This window comes from Mytilus californianus, unplaced genomic scaffold (genome assembly GCF_021869535.1).
Source record: "Mytilus californianus isolate M0D057914Y unplaced genomic scaffold, xbMytCali1.0.p SCAF_3, whole genome shotgun sequence".
NCBI lineage: Eukaryota > Metazoa > Mollusca > Bivalvia > Mytilida > Mytilidae > Mytilus > Mytilus californianus.
The window spans coordinates 71,016,707-71,035,460 of NW_026262679.1; the positions used below are offsets into that span (position 1 = coordinate 71,016,707).

Below are 18,754 nucleotides of genomic sequence, written 5' to 3' on the forward strand. Positions count from 1 at the left end.
CAAAAATACAAATAACCGACCCAAAAAGTTTGATGGGATATATGCGTTCAACATGGTCACCAAACTCGAGTTATTTATCGAGAAGTTATGAAGAGGAACATGAAGTAAAAGGATAAAGCTAGTTTCTTTTCATTTTTCCTTAGAACATACCAGACGGTATACAGTTTGCCTCATATGAATAATGGAAAAAGTCGACAAGAAGAGGAGCGCATATTGTTTCCATAGGCATACCATTGATTTTTTTTTTAAACACGTCCTTCAAACGTAACAAATATGTTTTTAATCTAGAAACCAATTGTTCCCAAAAGTAGCCAGACTATGTGGACATTAACTTTCTGGAATATTCTTTGATTTTGAGTGCATTTGCATTTCCTTAATCTTCTTCCATGTAGATTTTATGATATATAAGACCAATAAAAGACTTTTTTATCTTTGTTTTCACTGAGGAATATCTTTTTTGTTTTACATTTTTTTACGTAAATAATTATACTTTATAACAATTTCTTCGAACGATATTGTATTTCCTATATATGGCATCTGCATAAGTAGTGTCTCGTCTATAAATAGAAGCATAAATCTAAAGCAATGAACACAGGCAACTTCTTCTTCCTTTTTAGATAATTTCAGAAGATTTTACTTCGTGGTTTCGATTTTAAAAATAATCGTGGATTATTTGCAAAATACATAGATTTGTAGATTTTTCAAGACAATGCCATAAAATTCACTGGAGGGGACTACAGAAGATTCTTTTTCGTACCTTTTTTAATCATGGTAAGAACCGCAAAAACAAAGAAAAAAATGATAAAATTATATCAAAAAAGAAATAATTGAAACCCTTATTGTTAAAAGGATAAGAATTAGATGTGTATTTGGGGCAGTTTTATTGTGATGTCATGTCTGATCGAGTCGGACCAGTTTCCCAGGAATACGCAAAGATATGAGTTTATATTTTTGATGTCTATGGTTACAAATGTAATTGAATCATTTATAATCAAAGTACTGAAGTACTGAACATCGGATGACCGCAAGTTATTGTGGATGTCACAAGCACTTGTCTCAGAAAAAAAAATCACATCTTTATACCTGAAAGTGAGGTTAATGTACAGATGTATTTTTTTTCTGAGACAAGTTCTTGTGTGGAAGATAAATAAATGAAAGGGAATTCAACATCACCGTAATAACTATTATATATATATATATATATATATATGTATTGTAGTGATACAAATCAATATACTATGGTTTATATTAATATTAATATTTGTATATTACAGTTACATGTATATAAAATTTTCATCCATTTGTATATCATTCTATTCTACTAATTATTAATAGTGCAGTGCAAGTGCATGGTGGACACTCTTCTATAATAATTCGATTTTTCTTATAGATTGGATTTGAGTAGGCATTCATATTTTCCCGCAAAACTAGAGAGCAAGGACCAATAACTCTGCATGTATCTGTATATAATCTTCACCTCCTTTATAGGAGATTGCAATCATTCTTGAGATATTCTTCCGCATGCGTTAACACAATTTTTCTGTACGTCTGCATAGATATTAATAATTTTTACTTACATACATATAAAACATTTTAATATTATAAATTATGTTCTAAAAAAAATATTTGATGAGTATTCATTGAAGAAATGAATATATAGCAAGCGATAAGGAATGTTATTTTGCATTCGATGATGTCGGCGTATTTATCATGTTTATAGATCGGTTAAAAACCCAAAACTAATTTACATAATGGAAATTTAGGCGATAGCAATACACCGGAATGACCTCACGGTCATCCGCTGTAAAAAGGAGTATGCAATTTCACAGTAATTTGATCTGTTTCACTATCATTTATTTTCACTTTAAAACAGATAAAACTTGTACTTAATGTAATTCTTTTTAGTTCAGACTTCTTCGTGATAACGACCATTAGTTGTTTTAGTTGCTGAAATGTTCCTTAATCAGAGCGACTCTATTTTCTATCGATGATCAACAGCACTGCACTCCTATGAAATTTCCGGTTGTTCAAATTGCGTTTGTTTGTCATTGCCCAAAACACTAAAAGAGGCAGAATAAATAACCTCCATGAGTTCTGGAACTTTGTAGTTTTAAGCTTCTTGTTGATAAATCGTTACACGTCATTTATTGAATACATTAGACGTCTTATCAAGTGGTAATTTGAACGAGAGGTCCAATGTATGAGGGTTTTGTTGGAGTTTACAGAACAGAGGATAATGGGCAAAAACATAGAGAATAATCGCGTGCGTAAATATTATGAAAAATAGGGGATGAATGGGCGAGGAAATATAGAATAAAGAATAATGTCTACAAAATTAAAAAATACAGAAATGAAGACCTTCCACATCCCAATCTAGACCCGCGTGTATAATTTATTTAGAAGTAATCAGGGGGGTAATGGGGGGTTCTCATCACCGTTCAAGAGATATTAAATTTGATGACTACAGCTCACAGGAAATAAATTTCCCTGATCACAGTTCACAACTAATTTCATAATCCTTATTAGCACGTTGTTCACTCATTTCCTGGAAAGTTTTAGTACATTTACTTTATTTTAAATCAGTTTGGATATCACCATACTTGAGTAAATTATTACTATAACAGAGTCTTTGGTGGAAAGGCTTAGAAGCAGCCAGTTGGGAAAGAACATTCCAATGGAAGTGTACCCGAGTACATTTGGCATCTTTGAACATGTTGAACTCGTGTACCAACATATACTTGCCAATTGGAGATTTTTTTCTTTCAACAAATGATTTCAATTTGACTATGCTCAAGTCTCATTATTTTATATCTATGCTTTTATTTCAGTATTAATTTTACTATCGAGGTATACCATCCACATCCATATACCTTAACAAATCTTTGATTATTTTTCACGATAAAGCAATGGTCACCAACGCATTTACCGGATCGAGACCAAGCAAATACACAGTAAAAACCTGTGTTCATTCATAGTGCAGTGTTTTTAAAACTCTTGAAATTCATATTGATATAACAAGAACTTCAAGGAACAAGCAGGACTACCAAAAACTGATGGGAAGACAATACTTTGAATTGAATAAGCAATGTTTAATAGTAGACAAAAAAAAAAAAAAACATGAAAAATATAACTAGAAATTGAATAACAAGGTCCCTACCGAAAATTTTGGTTTCAACTAGGTGCTCCAGATGAAACCATAAGTATTAAATAAATTATCAGCAAGATTTTCCCGTGAAACTTGGGACTCGGATCAGCGTCTCGACTCAAATCGTTGTCCTATTTTCAATTCAGCTTCCACTGATGTCAACATCTCAAATCATGGTCAGAATAAACTTTATTATCAAATCGATGTGCTTTCCAAATTCTATTGCGTCTGTGTATAGCAACCTCACCAAATAATCGGCATTTTTATTATCAATTGCTTTCCATTCATTAATTTATATAGACCAACTGGTTAGTACAGTTTATTCATTATGTCCAAGCCTTTAGTAGCGTACGTATCGAATGATTCTTGTAAACATATGTACTCGCTTCGGCAGTACATATACATGTACTAAAATATATACGTCATCAGTTTGAGACAGTGAGAAACAGGGCGAAGCTCCCCATAAGCTGTAGAGGTTTTGCAATTTGAACAAAACGAATCTATTAGGAATTAACGATAGCAGTTGTTTTATTTTATTTCATCATAATAATGTTAATAATGTCTTACGCTATTAAAGTTATACTACAGATCTATGAGTTGATTACTAGTACCAACATCATTTTCAATGTTCAAATGAATATATAAATGTTCTTAAAGCATTTACCACTTTTTTCAAATTAAATAATGGCAGTGAATTTCCTAGGTTTTAATTCTTTTTGAATTAAAGGAGATGGATATGGGGTATACGTTAATGACACAGCGAGACAATAATACAGCTGTGAATCCACCAATAAACCATATCAGCTGACTTATAGAATCGAAAAATATTCCGGGTCTCAGCTAGCGATGTTTAGGGGTTCCCATGGATAGTAAAACTGTCAAATTGTAACAAACCCCACTGTGTATACTTATATAATAGTTATTGAAGAACTGGTTATTATCGTGATATATGGACTGTCCTACGGGCAGTCCATGCATCACGATAATGACCAGTTCTTCAATAACTATTATGTTTATTTCATTGAGGAACCATGTTTTTTTTAAATTCTCATAAATTCAAATTGTTCAAAGCAAACTCGAGTTATTGTACGATTTCTATAGGAAAGAGTGAAGACCAGTCATATTGATAACTATAAGTCACTGCCTTTCATTTAAATGCAATTTTTCAGTATATGAATACAAAATAAAGTTTTCTATAATTTTATAATTCTTGTTGCTGAGTAGTTTGTCTCTATCAGCATCGGAACGTACGGCAAAACGATCATTTGAGTCGTCTGTAGCAGACGTGCCTTCCAGGGCGTGTTTTATTGGTCTCTTCTGTACATCTCCAGAATGTCTTCTGGTGAAGAGTAAAAAAAATGAATCTGGACCTCTTCTGGAGATATTCTGTAGAAGAAGCAATAAAAAAAAAATTCAATTTGCCGTCGAATATAGTAGAATTTTTTATGTTGGATAACATAAACAAAGTTTACGATGATTTATTAGAAAATTTAGTTACGTAAGTTCATTCGGTAGACATGACTTTAATAGTGTTCTCCGTTTTGGCATTGATGTAAGTTATATGATTAAGTGAAAAGAAAAAAAAATTGTTGGAAAAAATCGCTGTGTATTTGAAATTTTTTCTTTGTGCTTTTCTATCCGAATTTGTCAATGTTTGTCTGGTATATTACCGAAAAGGACATCTTGTCTATAAGCATTGTATATAAGAGATATCACAGAGTTCTCAAAATCTTTATTCCCTGTTGGTCCTTGAAGAAAAATATACTGGTCCTAACTATTACTTCTATTTCAAAATACCAAAATTGTGCCGGTCCTTGCAATATTTCGATGGTTAAAACCTTCGGACCACCACTTTTTGAGAACCTTAATTGTATATGTTTTTAAGGTACTAGTATACAAGGATGACTAAATTCGTTGGTTGTGTACTGATTGATACTTTAGTACGGGAGAGCATGATTACAAGCCGTTCAGTTGCTGCAAAAACTCTTATTTCCTCTTAATGTTAGTTGTTTTTGTGTCTCGTACCGATTTTTTGAGTAAATCCAATTGCAACTGATTTTTACAGTTTGTTCTTATGTTGAACTGTTACATCACTATCCCAGTTTAGGGGAGTGTTGAGCGCTCACAAACATGTTTAACCCTGCCACATTCTCCAAAGTCAGGAGCCTATAGTTCAGTGGTTGTTATTGGTTCATATCTGTCAACTCATATTTGGTTTTTTTAAAGGGTTTTGATATATATAGTTAGGCCGTTATTTTTTTTTTCGTTTTAATTGTTTCATATTTTTCATGTCGGGGCCTTTTATAGCTGACTATACGGTATGGGTTTTTGTCATTGTTGAAGGCCGTACGGTTGGTTATAATTGCTGACACTTCTTTATTTGAACTCCGGTTGATAGTTGCCTAATTGGCAATCATGCCACATCTCCTTTATACTAGCTTTGATATGCTATACCTGACTTTTAAATTCGTGTTTTTATTCTGAACATGTATGAAATATTAGTCACTGGACTTTAAAAATAAGTAACCAACAATCAATCAATTTAAACTCGTGTTAAATAAGGGGAAAACCATTTGATTTTTTGGGGAAGGGGACAGGAGGATTTTGAATATGAATATGGTGGCCAGGTAACGGATCTGGAAAAAATAAGCATGCTTAGCGACAGATTAAACATTTAAAATGAATAAAAAAATCCGCAAAATGTCCTCCTGCCCCATTCCCCTTCCAAGAATATTAAAGAGTCGTCCCCTTACTCAGTGTTATTGTCCGTGTAGTTTTATATTTATCCAGCTTATTGTCCCTATAGGAATGTCCTACTAAGGTTGCCATACCATAAAAACGTTTATCACACAACTCACATTCTATTATATCTGCATTTATAAATTTATTAATGTCATTTAAACTAAGCGACGCCATGTGTGTTATGTGTCTCTGTCGTCTAAACTACCTATTTAAAAAGAAGAGATAGAAGAGAGCAAGAAGATCTTCCCAATGCAAAAAAACAGAAATGAACCTCTTCTGGCTCACTACTGAAGAACAAAAAAAAACACAAGTTCAACTATGTTCCAAACGTCTGAATCGCGATTGCGTTTTATTAAAGGGACATCACTCTAAACAGATAAACCACGCCCCACTGGTCATTAACATGTAAAAGTCCGTTAACGACCGGTTTTCTGGTCCGTTTTTTTCTGTTAAAGACCGATGGAATTTTTTATTAAAGAATAAAGAATGTCATGTGGCCACGTATTATCCTATAACAGAAGCTAATTCTTAACCGATATGAAATAAACGTAGAGAATGTCAACACACACGATGTTTAAATTTTAGACGTTACCGGTTATATATGAGGATTTTTAAAATGGGGTCTTCAAATATTCATTATATTCATTATATATAAATATTCATTATATATTCAAGGCTTATAGTCTCACTTCTACTTATAGCCCCTTTCATAAATTAATTCTTGTTATCCCGATGATAATTTGATTTCCTTTCTTTTATATTTTAACACCATCTTAAACCTCTATTCTTAAAAGTTTAAATTAATTTCTGGGCATTTTTGTGTATTTTCTAAACCTCACCAATTCCAAAATATAGGCTACTAGAAATTTTTCAAATTAATTTTGCTTGGGGTAGGATATAGACAGATAGAAATTTGTCAGCTTTTATTGTGTCGATTTCTTTGACTCCGACATATTCGAATTACTAAAAACTATCGCAAAGGGGTAGTGATTTCCAATTAGGGGGTGCATGGAGATGTACATGTTTCCATAAGTCTTTTACTCATAAATGTTACGTAGGGTGTCTTTTGCATTTTTGGAAAATTGTTTAAAAGAATATAAAAAAAAAAGTTGTTTTTATTATTTTAATTATTATTTTAATGAGGCTTGTGTCTCGGTTGCCTCAACGCAAGCTACGCCAATGCTTATAGTCTCACTTCTACTTGTAGCCCATTTCATAAATTAAATAGTAACAAACTGGGGTCAAAAATAGGTCTCATATCTACATGTTCATTTGCAAAATCGGAGTCAGAATCATACACTGAAACCTGGGCAAACTACCAGGAACCAGCTCTGCGCTACTTAAACTTTAGCGACTGGTTTCCGTAAATTGCTTCAAATAGTACCATGCAGTCCTTTAAAACAACTCTTAAGATAAATTAGGGTGGTTTAGTTTGATGTGTTTGAGCTTTTAATTTTGCCATTTGATTCGGGACTTTCCGTTTTGAATTTTCCTCGGAGTTCAGTATTTTTATGATTCTACTTTTTTCTATTGTAATATCACAAAACTGTTCACGAAAAACGGCGATTTAACACCTCCATCACGGAGAACGTAAATAAAATTAAATTGAAAACGATTCACGAAAAATGCACTTATCACGAGTCACGGACAATAAATCAATGCAAAAACGAATCACGGCAAGCAAAATACCTCGATCACGAAGGACGAAAATAACCCATCAGCCCCCTCAGTAATGAATAATCATATGTAGGATTTGATAATGTTCCCCATGAAATAATGTCCACCGGACAATATTTACTTATTTAAATGTGTCCCGGACACAATTTCCAATGAAAATATGTCCTCAGATATGAAAAAGTGTCCATGAACATGGACATTATTTAAAACTATAATTCTGTCCAGGTGGACATTTTTTCAAAGTCATTATGTCCGGCAGGACATTTTTTGATATGATTAAAGTATTAAATGATATCCATTGCCTTGTTATTACTGGACGTCTTTTAACCTACAATTGCTAACTTTCAATACATTGTTACTTTGACAGAGAGTTGTCTCATTGGCACTCATACCATCCTTATCTTCTTATTTTTTTAATATATATATTATTAGTTACATAGTGTGCTAGTGACCTAATACGGTATATATGGGGTCAGTAAATTCCATATGGGGTGAGAGCGAATATGGGGTCAGTAAATTCCATATGGGGTGAGAGCGAAGCTCGAATCCCCATATGGAATTTACTGACCCCATATATACCGTATTACGTCACTAGCACACTATGTAACGAATTTATCTTACCGACTATCTTAACGTGTGAAATGTAGACTACTGACCTATCAAAATGAGCAAGTCTTCAATACCGTTAGCATTAAGAAACTACTTCCATTGATCCTACAAATACAGATGCCAACAATAACAACTTGTTAGGTTTAAATGTGTTTTATGATTTTATTTCAATCTTCATCATCAATTTCTTCGCTTGTTGAAACCTTTTTTTCTCAGTACCGTTTTGTTTTTATAAAGGGACGTAACACCACTACTAACCGTGTATGAAATAAGCCCCGCCTCCCTTCTAACCTAATATGGAATACACGGTCTCCACGCGGACGCTTTTAACCAATCATATTCCTAGAAATGTATAGGAGGTAAGATAAATATATATACATGTATAATGATTTAAATTCAAACAAGTAACAGATGCTGTTCAATATTATTTTCCTTGGAGGACACAATTTGATAACAATTACTACGAAAACTATTCTTGTAGGTGGACCATACATTTATTTCATAACTTTTGCTGTAAAATTCTGTCCACTTAAGGGGACAATATTGCATGGTGATGGACATTATTTAATACCAAAATTCAATATTTTCTTTTGCCTTCTTCTCATAATAAATATAGTAAAGTTCTTCACATTTGATTTTATACTTTACACACTTCCTTCTTATTGTTCTTCTTTCATTGTCATTAGCATTAGCTGGGTATTTCTTAGAACTTAAATGTCTCTATATTCACTTCCATCCATTATTTGTTTGTTTATATAAATCAATTTCTACTCAATCGTTCTGATTTTATTAAAATTTCAAGTATAATAAAAACTTTTTACTGACCTTTGTACTACTTCCCTTGGAGGACACAATTTAATAGCAACTACTATGAAAACTTGTACTGTGGGTGGACACTATTTCATAACTTTTGCAGTAAAAATCTGTCCACTTGAGGGACAATATTTCATGGCAATGGACATTATTAAATACCAAAATTCTATGAAAAACTGTCCAGGTGGACACTTTTTCACAGGACACTATTATGTCTTACACATACTCCTATTATTTTGCAGTCATAAAATGGCGAATTTATAGTTTCATTTTCTTTCAAAGTTTTTTGTCAACTACAAAGTAAAAAAAATCATATATGTTCAACTACATTATCAGATCACTTCATATTAAATGAAAAGAAAGTCACCCTTTATCATAAAGTCTTTTATTTGGTTTACAACGTGACCATGGGATATGATTTCCGTGCGTACATCACCTGGGTTGCGTTCAATATCGTAGCGGCTTCATAGGGCTACGTAGATTTATGACTATTAAACGTGTAGCTAGCCTAGCTGCTACATAGATATTGATAGCAGCTAGGCTAGCTACTCGTTCAGTAGGCAAAAATCTACGTAGCACTACGTAGCAGCTAAGATATTGAACGCAACCCTGTTCCTGGAATGACCTTCTTCTGGTTGGCTCGAGGCCAAAAATTTGGAAAGTCAAAAATATAATATTCTGAAGAGCACAAAAGCGAAAAAGACTTTTTTAGAAGACCAAAACGTGGGTTTACGACAGCACTTCTAGAATTCCTTTCGAATACTTGAGCAAAAGGCATATCAATGTTTGCACAAATATTTATGTCAGACTTCTGTACCTTTTTATTATTGGTTAACAAGTGAGATGTCAAGACTAAAGAAGACTGAACAAACATTAAAATATCGCCGTAGATCAAGATACATATATTTTTTGGCGGAAGACTTTGAGTCTTCAAAAATACTAAGAATTGAAAACATAATAGAAAACTACTTAAACATTCATCTTGTTAAAAATAATAATAATAATAAACCGATGCACATGTATAAATGCTTCTTTATTCTAGAAAAGAAATATTACAAGGATATGTCTTTAGTTTTCTATGTTTTGTTTTATGTACTATTGTTTGTCTGTTTGTCTGTTTGTCTTTTTCTTTTTTAGCCTTGGCGTTGTCAGTTTATTTTCGACTAATGAGTTTGAATGTCCCTTTGGTATCTTTCGCCTCCCTTTTATGCTAATGTATCTATCTGTCCATAAAGGGCATAGGTCATGATATATCAACAATTTGAATAACAATGTAACCATGATAACAATAAAGTTCTGTTAAAAAAATAAGAAAATGGATAACTGAAAAAAAAATGTCACAATGTAATAAACAAATGAAATTGTATGGTTACAGAAATCACCTAACATGTCCAACACACTTTGTAAAAATGGAAGAGTGTATAAATACTTTTTTACTGTACCGTTTCTGAATATTTCTACCAGATTAGGATGTGGAATTTTCGTGGATACCTGGCTGTCTGATATAAACATATTTTGTATGACTTATTTATACAGGTATATAATAAACCTTCCCTGAATATCAAGCATGTACATTTTCATGTCGATTCTATATCTGAATACTTTTATTTACAATGGATTTATATAACATGCATGACCGACTTATGCTATGCAAATTTGACGTAGTGTATCTCTATACATTGGGAAAATTAAACACGCAGTTATTCTAAGTAAAAAAAAATCTATTTGCCTTTAGGTGTGTCATGAATGATCGCATATGTATTCCTTATATATGTATAGTCGCGAAAAAGTAATATACTCGTACTGAACATGCATGAAATATTTGTCACTGGACGTTAAGCAACCAACAATCAATCAATCGTTAAAGTATTCTGTTAGACCATCTATGACTTATCACGAGTAAAGAGACGGCGAACTACTAACCCTTCCGGGTTCATAAGCTGGATTCTTGAGATTTCTATGTTTGTCATTGGGCAGTCTTGTTTCTTTTTTTCCTGGTTTTGTTTTGTTCTCTGCTTGTTTGTGTAATGTTCTTGTTCATTTATTCAAATATAAATTCTATGGAAAATGTTAAAATATTCCGTCCAGTCATTTTAAATCCGCGTTGAAAGGATATTTCTCACATAATCCAAAAATTGATCTAATTGTTGAAGTAGGAAAAGCGCCTGTGCATATTTTTTCCTTGATATTCTATGTATGTGTATAACTTATATTTTCAGCTCTTACAGTCAAATACATCACAAGAAGATTTATCATGGAATATGACCCCAATATAGGTAAGGATCATTTATCATTTTCTACAGGCACATTTTAGTGTTAAAGGCAATCCCTTTTTCTCCTTCTCATCAAAAAGTACACATCATTTCAACTTTATTTTATAAGTATCTTTGTAAAATAGGAAAAAATAGTTCACGATGAAAACTTTCCTATGTATCAAAACAACTGTGCTGAAACAAACCTGGGCGCCGCGCATTTGTTGCTTCTAAACTTGTATCTGAATTTCCAAGGACTCCCTATCCTCAGGTTTTTTTTAATCAGCCTAATTTGTTGGAACCTTGTTTTGTTTCAGGATTAAAAATGTTTTGCAATCAATGTGATATAACAATTACTAATTCAAACGGAAACTATTACTGTGCTTATCCTGAAGGTTTTTTCCTATCACAATAACCAATTGCTCAAATAGTTTACCAAGTTGCAGTTTGGATTCATCTCCACAAACTGATCAACTTGTAAAATAATTTAGCTAATTGCTTCAGTGATAGGTTGTTAGTGTGAAGTGAGTGCAGTGAAAAAAGTTATACTTACCATCCAACTTCAGATAATTATTGTCTAGCAATTGGTATAGTAATAAGCCAAAAGCATACTGAATAAGTACAGTAACGTGCTGGAACGTGTAGCTTCATGGCGACCATGCATTTCTCAATTATCATATTATTTTATATATATTAACGAGATGTAAATGTTCCATTTGGCATCATTATAATTAATGGGTAATGATCTCCGTTGCCAGTTTTCTTATTAAAGGTGATGTGTTTAGCATGCATTTTTGATAGAAGCATTATTCCAGGTTTCTAGCTAATAAACCATATTATTTTTAGCTCACCTGACCTAGAGGCATAAGTCAAGTGAGTTATTCTCATCCTTTGTCGTCCGTCGTCCGTTGTCGTCATCCGTCATCTTTTACAAATATCTTCTCCTCTGAAACCGCTGAACCTATTAGAATAAACTAAGCCACAATCATCATTTGGATATCAAGTTTACAAAAATGTGTTTGATGATCCAGTCTGCCAACCAACAGAGTCGACTTGGCTCAAAATAGAAGATATGGGTAAAATGCAAGTTTTGTCAATTATCTCGAAAACCGCTATATATAGAGAGAAAATCTGACATGGGCAAACATGTACAGAATTTTGAGATCTACCTACTGTTCAATAACATAAAAACTGTTAGACGACTTCTTACATGAGTTACTGCACTTAAATGTTGAATATCACCATTTTTCTTTACTTTTGTCTCTTATCGTGTAAACTATTATATAAAGAAAGAAACTTTTAACATAAAAAATCATCACAATCAATATCTACAAATAATTTAAAATGGCCTAAATTCATTAACGACTCCTAATAAGAGTTTTCGCCATCTAATAACGATTTTTACCATTTTTTTTAACGTTTGTCTATTATCTTGATAACTAAAATAGAGAAACTTTAAACAGGAAAACAAATGATCATCAAGACAAGATTTACAAATAAATCAAAGTGCCGAAATCGTCAGACGACTCAGACATTTTTGCCTATTTTCATGAAAACTATAAAAGATAGATAGAAACATTAAAAGCAAAAATGATCAGCAAAACAAGATATATACAAATAAGTCAAACATTACCAAAATCGTCAGTCGACTTTTTACGAGAGTTTTTGCCTTAAAATGGAGTTTTTTTACCATTTTTTTGGCGTTTTTTCATATTATCTTGAAAACTATAATAAATAGATAAAAACTTTTAAAAAGGCAAACAATTAATAAGAAAAATAATAGAAGATATAGAGAAACTGTAAACAGTAAAAATGACAAGCAACACACGATCAACAAATATGTCAACAAAGCCAAAATTGTCAGTCCTGTATTTATAGGAGTAACTGCCCGTGACTGATGATTTGCACCCATTTTTGTGTTTTTGGCTAAGACTATTGTAGATAGAGAGAAAAGCAGAAAACAATATCAGCAAAACAACATCAACAGAAAAAGAGATTTTTGTCATAAATTACATTCTAGTCAACAATGTGGAGAGCGTATCGTGGGTAGTCAAGGTCGTTAAACACTCCCCTAGTAGATCTAGATGAGCGACACAGGCTCTTCAGAGTATCTAGTTGTTAGAGCTCATTATTGTAATATTTGTTTGTAGTTTAGACCAACAGTAAGCACTTGAGCTAAGTCTATCGCGATGTAAAGAAGGAGACATTATAAAGGCACTTTATTTGGATGAATTTAGACAATTAGTTTCTTATTAAATGAGAGGGCATTTTTACCGAATTGTTCAATGTTCGTTAAATATTTCCTATGTCTGTGATTTACAAAGCTATTGTTAGTTGTCACAGAAAACATACAAATTGTGGGTGGGAAAATACAGTTTTGGCAAGATTAGTCAACTGTGCAACCTCCAGCCTGGTTTAACAAAATTAACTTTCTGCTGTGATTGTCGTGAATTGCGCACTGTAATTGAAAATTAAAGAATAAACATTATTTTTTGTGGTAAAAATCGTAAAATAGACAAATTGGATATTTTCTTTTGACTTTTGGCAATATTTGAAAATCACAGTTAACTTTCTATGAACAGTATTTGTTGAATGTAGGAAAGACCATCTATAATAATCACGAAATATATGTATCTGACCGATATTGGCACACAAAAATATACGTCTTGAATAATAATGGGGCCGATATGGGATATTTTCGATCCTACTTCTTAATTAATACGTGTTTTTAAACTTTTATGCAATCATCATCACTTACAGATTTGTTAATTCATATTTTGTAGAGGATACATATACAAAGCATGAAGATTTAGACGGAACTGAAATTTCGGTTCATATAATGGACACTTGTGATAAGGTATCTACAAATGTACCGTGATGATGTTAAACAACAGTTTGATAAACACAGCGCGAAAGAAGATGATATTTTTCCAGCGCACACGTCATCAAGTACACTCAAAGTTAAATTTGTGATACAATTAGGAGGTTTAGATAGCTATAAAACCAGGTTTATTCCATCATTTTCATTGGAAAATGCCTGTACCAAATCAGAAATATGACAGTTGTTGTTAGTCGTTCCGTTTGTTGATTTAGTCTAGCGTTTGGTTCGTCAGGTTTATGGACTTCCAATTTATTATTTACCTTTGGATTCGATACTTTTTTTGACAGTTAGAAATCTGAAAACTAAATCTCTTAAGTGAGCGGTGGAGCATTGAAGACTTTATTTTGAGTCTTTGTACAATAAACGTCTGCACATTTATGTACGGTAACAGTTTCTTTCAAAACTTTTACTTTGTTAATTCAAAACCCGAAACATTAAGTCTAAACATTCCACAAATAGGGGTGCACAATTGTAATTCCGAAGGTCGCCAAGTTCATCCAAACTTCACAGTAATTGATTGACTGCTTTGTTCAGTATTAATTCACCAGAACCAGTAATTATCTTTTTGCGTTTAAATATCAAAAAAGAAAAGAAAAAAAGGATGTCTGATAAAAAGACTATACCGAATAGATACAATAACATGCATCAGCTAATTTCACCAGCTTTATCGCTGACTCGGGTCATTCAGGATAACCTTAAACTTCGGTCACACATTCAGAACTTTTACTGCCGTTCTTGATAGGACCATTCCCAATTAAAGTTTGTTAAAAGTCTGATCAGGGTCCTGTGATTCGTGGCTGGAAATTCAAACTTTTATTAAAATTTTGTAAAAACGTTTATCTAATCACGACAACAATCAGATATAATTGTTCAGGAAGTGTCCCGATTTCGCCGTTACCAATCGAATTTGTCCCGATTATCTTGTTCTCAATCCAATTCTGGAACAATTTTATTTTTCGCATGGTAAAAAAAACTACCGAATCTGTCCCGAACGCGTACCAATTCTCCGGAATGGGATCCGACAGAGATCAGACAGTGACCAGACTTTGAACCGAACTGCAGATTCCAATTCAGCAAGATCTGTACGCAACCTGGACTTAATCGACAAGCAACGGAAATTAAAACTTTCTCCAGATCATAACCGTTCCAACGGACACTGTCCAGACAACACAGGACTTTGTTATCACTAGTTATGATTTTGATCCGATACAGCAGAAACTGTCATGACATAGTCGCGATTTTGAGCCGACTAGACAAAATCGGCTGAGTTTTCCGAATGTTACTAGACGCACATAGCTGTCGAAAGTGCTTGTCCGACCTCTCCGGACCATTCTCGATACGAAGCACTCTGACGATCACATACGATTCCGTTCGAACAATGATAGGACCTTGCAGATCAATGATTATAGTAATCCGACTTTTTTTCCACTTTTCATGTCATAGCTGTCTGATATCAAACGGGAGCCATAGTCGACAAATGTGTGAACACCGCATTTCCTCCTCACTTTTAAACAAGAAATTGAGACTCTTATTTTGGCAGAATAAGTGTCAGTCACAGTCACAGGCACTCGTCTCTGAAAAAAAAATTCCTATACACCTTAATGATCCTTAATAGTTGTATATAGGATTTTTTTTCAGAGATAAGTGCCTGTGGTCACAGTATTTATGTTTTCATACCTGTACAGATAAGAATTCAATTCATTTCCATATACACAAAAACCAAACAGATACACATCATAAATGCATAATATTGCATTGAACTTTTTTTAGTCTAAAAGTAACTTAAGACTCCGTCATCAATAATAATTGTAGAGTTAAATGTCGTACATTAAGGTTCCACTAAAGTCAAAATATAGGACACTTCATAAACATCTAAACTTTGCCTGTATTTTTCAACCTATAATGAGTAAAGTCCTAAACTATGAGAACAAACAAAGTTTAGATGTTTATGAAGTGTCCTATATTTTGACTTTAGTGGAACCTTAAAAACAACGTCAACAAGACTTCATTCATTGCGGGAAATAAGATTTCAACCATATTCCTGTCTTATTTTCGGTGTCATCCTGGTTTGCCCACTTTTAATTACATGCATATGTAAACAAAGGGGGAATTGTTGGTTTAACAATTATAGTTTATTTCTGAATTATAGTCATATTTTTTACCTTTTATTTTACCTGTAAAATTTTATAAAAGATACTATATTCTGCTATTAAATCAAGGAAAATGTGCAAAAATATTCTATATTTGATATAGTTTTTAGCAGGAAAATGTATTTAATTTGACAAATAGAAAAAAAAAAAATAGGGAAAAATGTGTACAAAAATGTTTATTATTTTTACAATTTATCAACAAATAGTTTTAATTATTGGTACATTTAAAAAAAAAAGTAAAAAGTAAAATAATGAAACTAAAGATTAGAATAAATGTCATTTGAATTTCTTTGTATTTATTCAACTTAGTTTTTTCAAATTTTTAATAAATACACTGTTCTGAAATTTAACATAAAAAAATATCCAATTGATTCACAGGAAACCAGTGACCAAAACCGTTACCTGAGGTGGGCAGACGCCTTTATCATTGTTTACAGTATAACAAACAGTGGTAGCTTTGAGAAGGCACGTGGATATTTACAAGATGTAAAAACACATGCTAAAGATGTACCAGTAGCACTAGTGGGCAATAAAATTGATTTGGAAAGATACAGGTGAGCTTAGAAATATCAGTTTTAAAATCACAGATGTGTAGTGCAATTATCAAAGAACAACGTACTTAATTGTATAACCACTAAATCGATGATAAGTTAAAAGAATATCCTTAAATCATACAGCACTGATTCAAAATGTTAAAAAGAAGATTACCGATTTAATTGAACTAGACAGTCCATTGTGTACATTTTCAAATGAACTCAATAACACTCTTCCGTATTGCCTACAATGATGAGATCAGACCCATACTCTACAGCATATGCATCAGCTGAATTCGTAAGTGAAGTGCAACAGCTCGAAGAGAGAAAATTTATATTAAAACATAAGCAAGAATTATCCATGAGAAAAGTAGATGTGTAACAAAGGGAAGTTTTATACCCATTTATCATGGTTTTCAATAACCTATGATCAAATCGCTGAAAGACCCCCCTCCTAAATTATTGGAAACTACCATTCTGCATTGACAATAATATCTTGGTGTAGATTAGATACACCCATTCGGGCAAATGTAGTGGTATTGCAAAGGACATCCCCAAGAGGTTTGGTGTTTTTTTTCTATGTTTTTTTTTATATAGAACAACAGATATAATTAAATAAATAATTGAAAAATGAAACTTGTTCAACTATACTATCGTTAATTTGTGTGAAGTATTGCAATCAATAAATTTCATCAAAATTGTCTAACAAAACTTGGCATTTTCTCATATAATTTTGTGTAATAATTCATATGATATTTCTAACAGGCAAATCAGCAAAGAAGAAGGCAGTGCTTTATCGACAGAATTTGACTGTTTATTCTACGAAACTACGGCTGCGGAAGAGTTTGAATACGTCGAGGACGTTTTTCATGGTGTACTTCATGAAATTCAAAAAGAAAGATCTCAGTTAAATTTCCAGCCTTTATTTATATCTGAAGAAAAATTCCATGTTGGACACAAAGGTGCAAGACCTAAATCACCAAAAGTTATTGTAGACAAAAAGGAAGACAAACCAGTGAAGAAAAATAGCACCAGTTTCAAACTGTTCAATAAGAGTTTTAAAATTTTTAATTGATTAACAAATTGCTTATTCTCAAACTTTTTATTCTCATCTGTGATTGTATATTTATTTATTAATTTATTTAGAATTTTCATTAAATCAGTTTTAATATAGAATTATAACTTAATGGGCCACATTTACTACGTGTAATATTGCGTTTATTACTAAACATACACTGCTTCCAAATGTTAGATAATATACGAGTATGTTTTGAAGTAAATATGATCGCTGTTGATCTATATAGAATATATGTACATTGTCGGAAAATATATAATTTATTTCAACGGGACCGACACTCTAAGGTTAAGTTATTTAAATCCAAATAGGTGTCTCTCATTTTTCAAAGAAATCGACATAGTTTAAGCGCGGACCGCTTTTACAAGTACAATTAATACATGCTATTTGTACAATAGTAGGCTGATTGCAGGATAATAATAATTGCGTTTACGTAAATCGACGTCACAAGTTATTAAAATGCATAGTTTACCAATGCCTTCTATCATTATTATTACGAACTGCTATACCTTTTAAATTCTTCGAACGCATTGCTTGGTACCACACGATTTCTTTTTACAAATTTACAGTCATGATAGTTGTTCAGCAATTGTTTTGATCCAATTTATTTTCTGTAGATTTAGTAAAATTTGTTACATTATATTTTTATTCATATGAACAGTAAGGTTTTTGGAGCACATTTCATATGTCAATTTGTATTTGCTGAGTTCTACATTCGGACAATTTAGAGCTGGTTTCGTCCATCGTATTCGATTATACGCCTGGTACCCTTGATACATTTTTTACGACCACTCTATCAATGCATTGCTGGTGGCATCTCATTGTCAAGGATATTATCTTTACAGTAACCAGTATGATTGCCAATGAGACAACTATC

The 18,754-nt window shown here is 32.5% G+C and overlaps 1 protein-coding gene across 1 annotated transcript in view; it reads left to right on the forward strand.

The window, feature by feature from the left end:
- The window catches only part of LOC127735006 (ras-like protein family member 12), a 40,716-nt gene extending 22,738 nt beyond the window's left edge, over window positions 1-17,978 (forward strand). Inside the window, exons 2-5 of the mRNA XM_052245075.1 lie at window positions 11,206-11,262; window positions 14,022-14,095; window positions 16,648-16,823; window positions 17,568-17,978. Of these exons, the coding sequence (XP_052101035.1) occupies window positions 11,206-11,262; window positions 14,022-14,095; window positions 16,648-16,823; window positions 17,568-17,877 (617 nt within the window). The 3' untranslated portion in view covers window positions 17,878-17,978. The remainder of the gene's footprint in view (window positions 1-11,205; window positions 11,263-14,021; window positions 14,096-16,647; window positions 16,824-17,567) is intronic.
- Window positions 17,979-18,754: the final 776 nt, after the last annotated feature.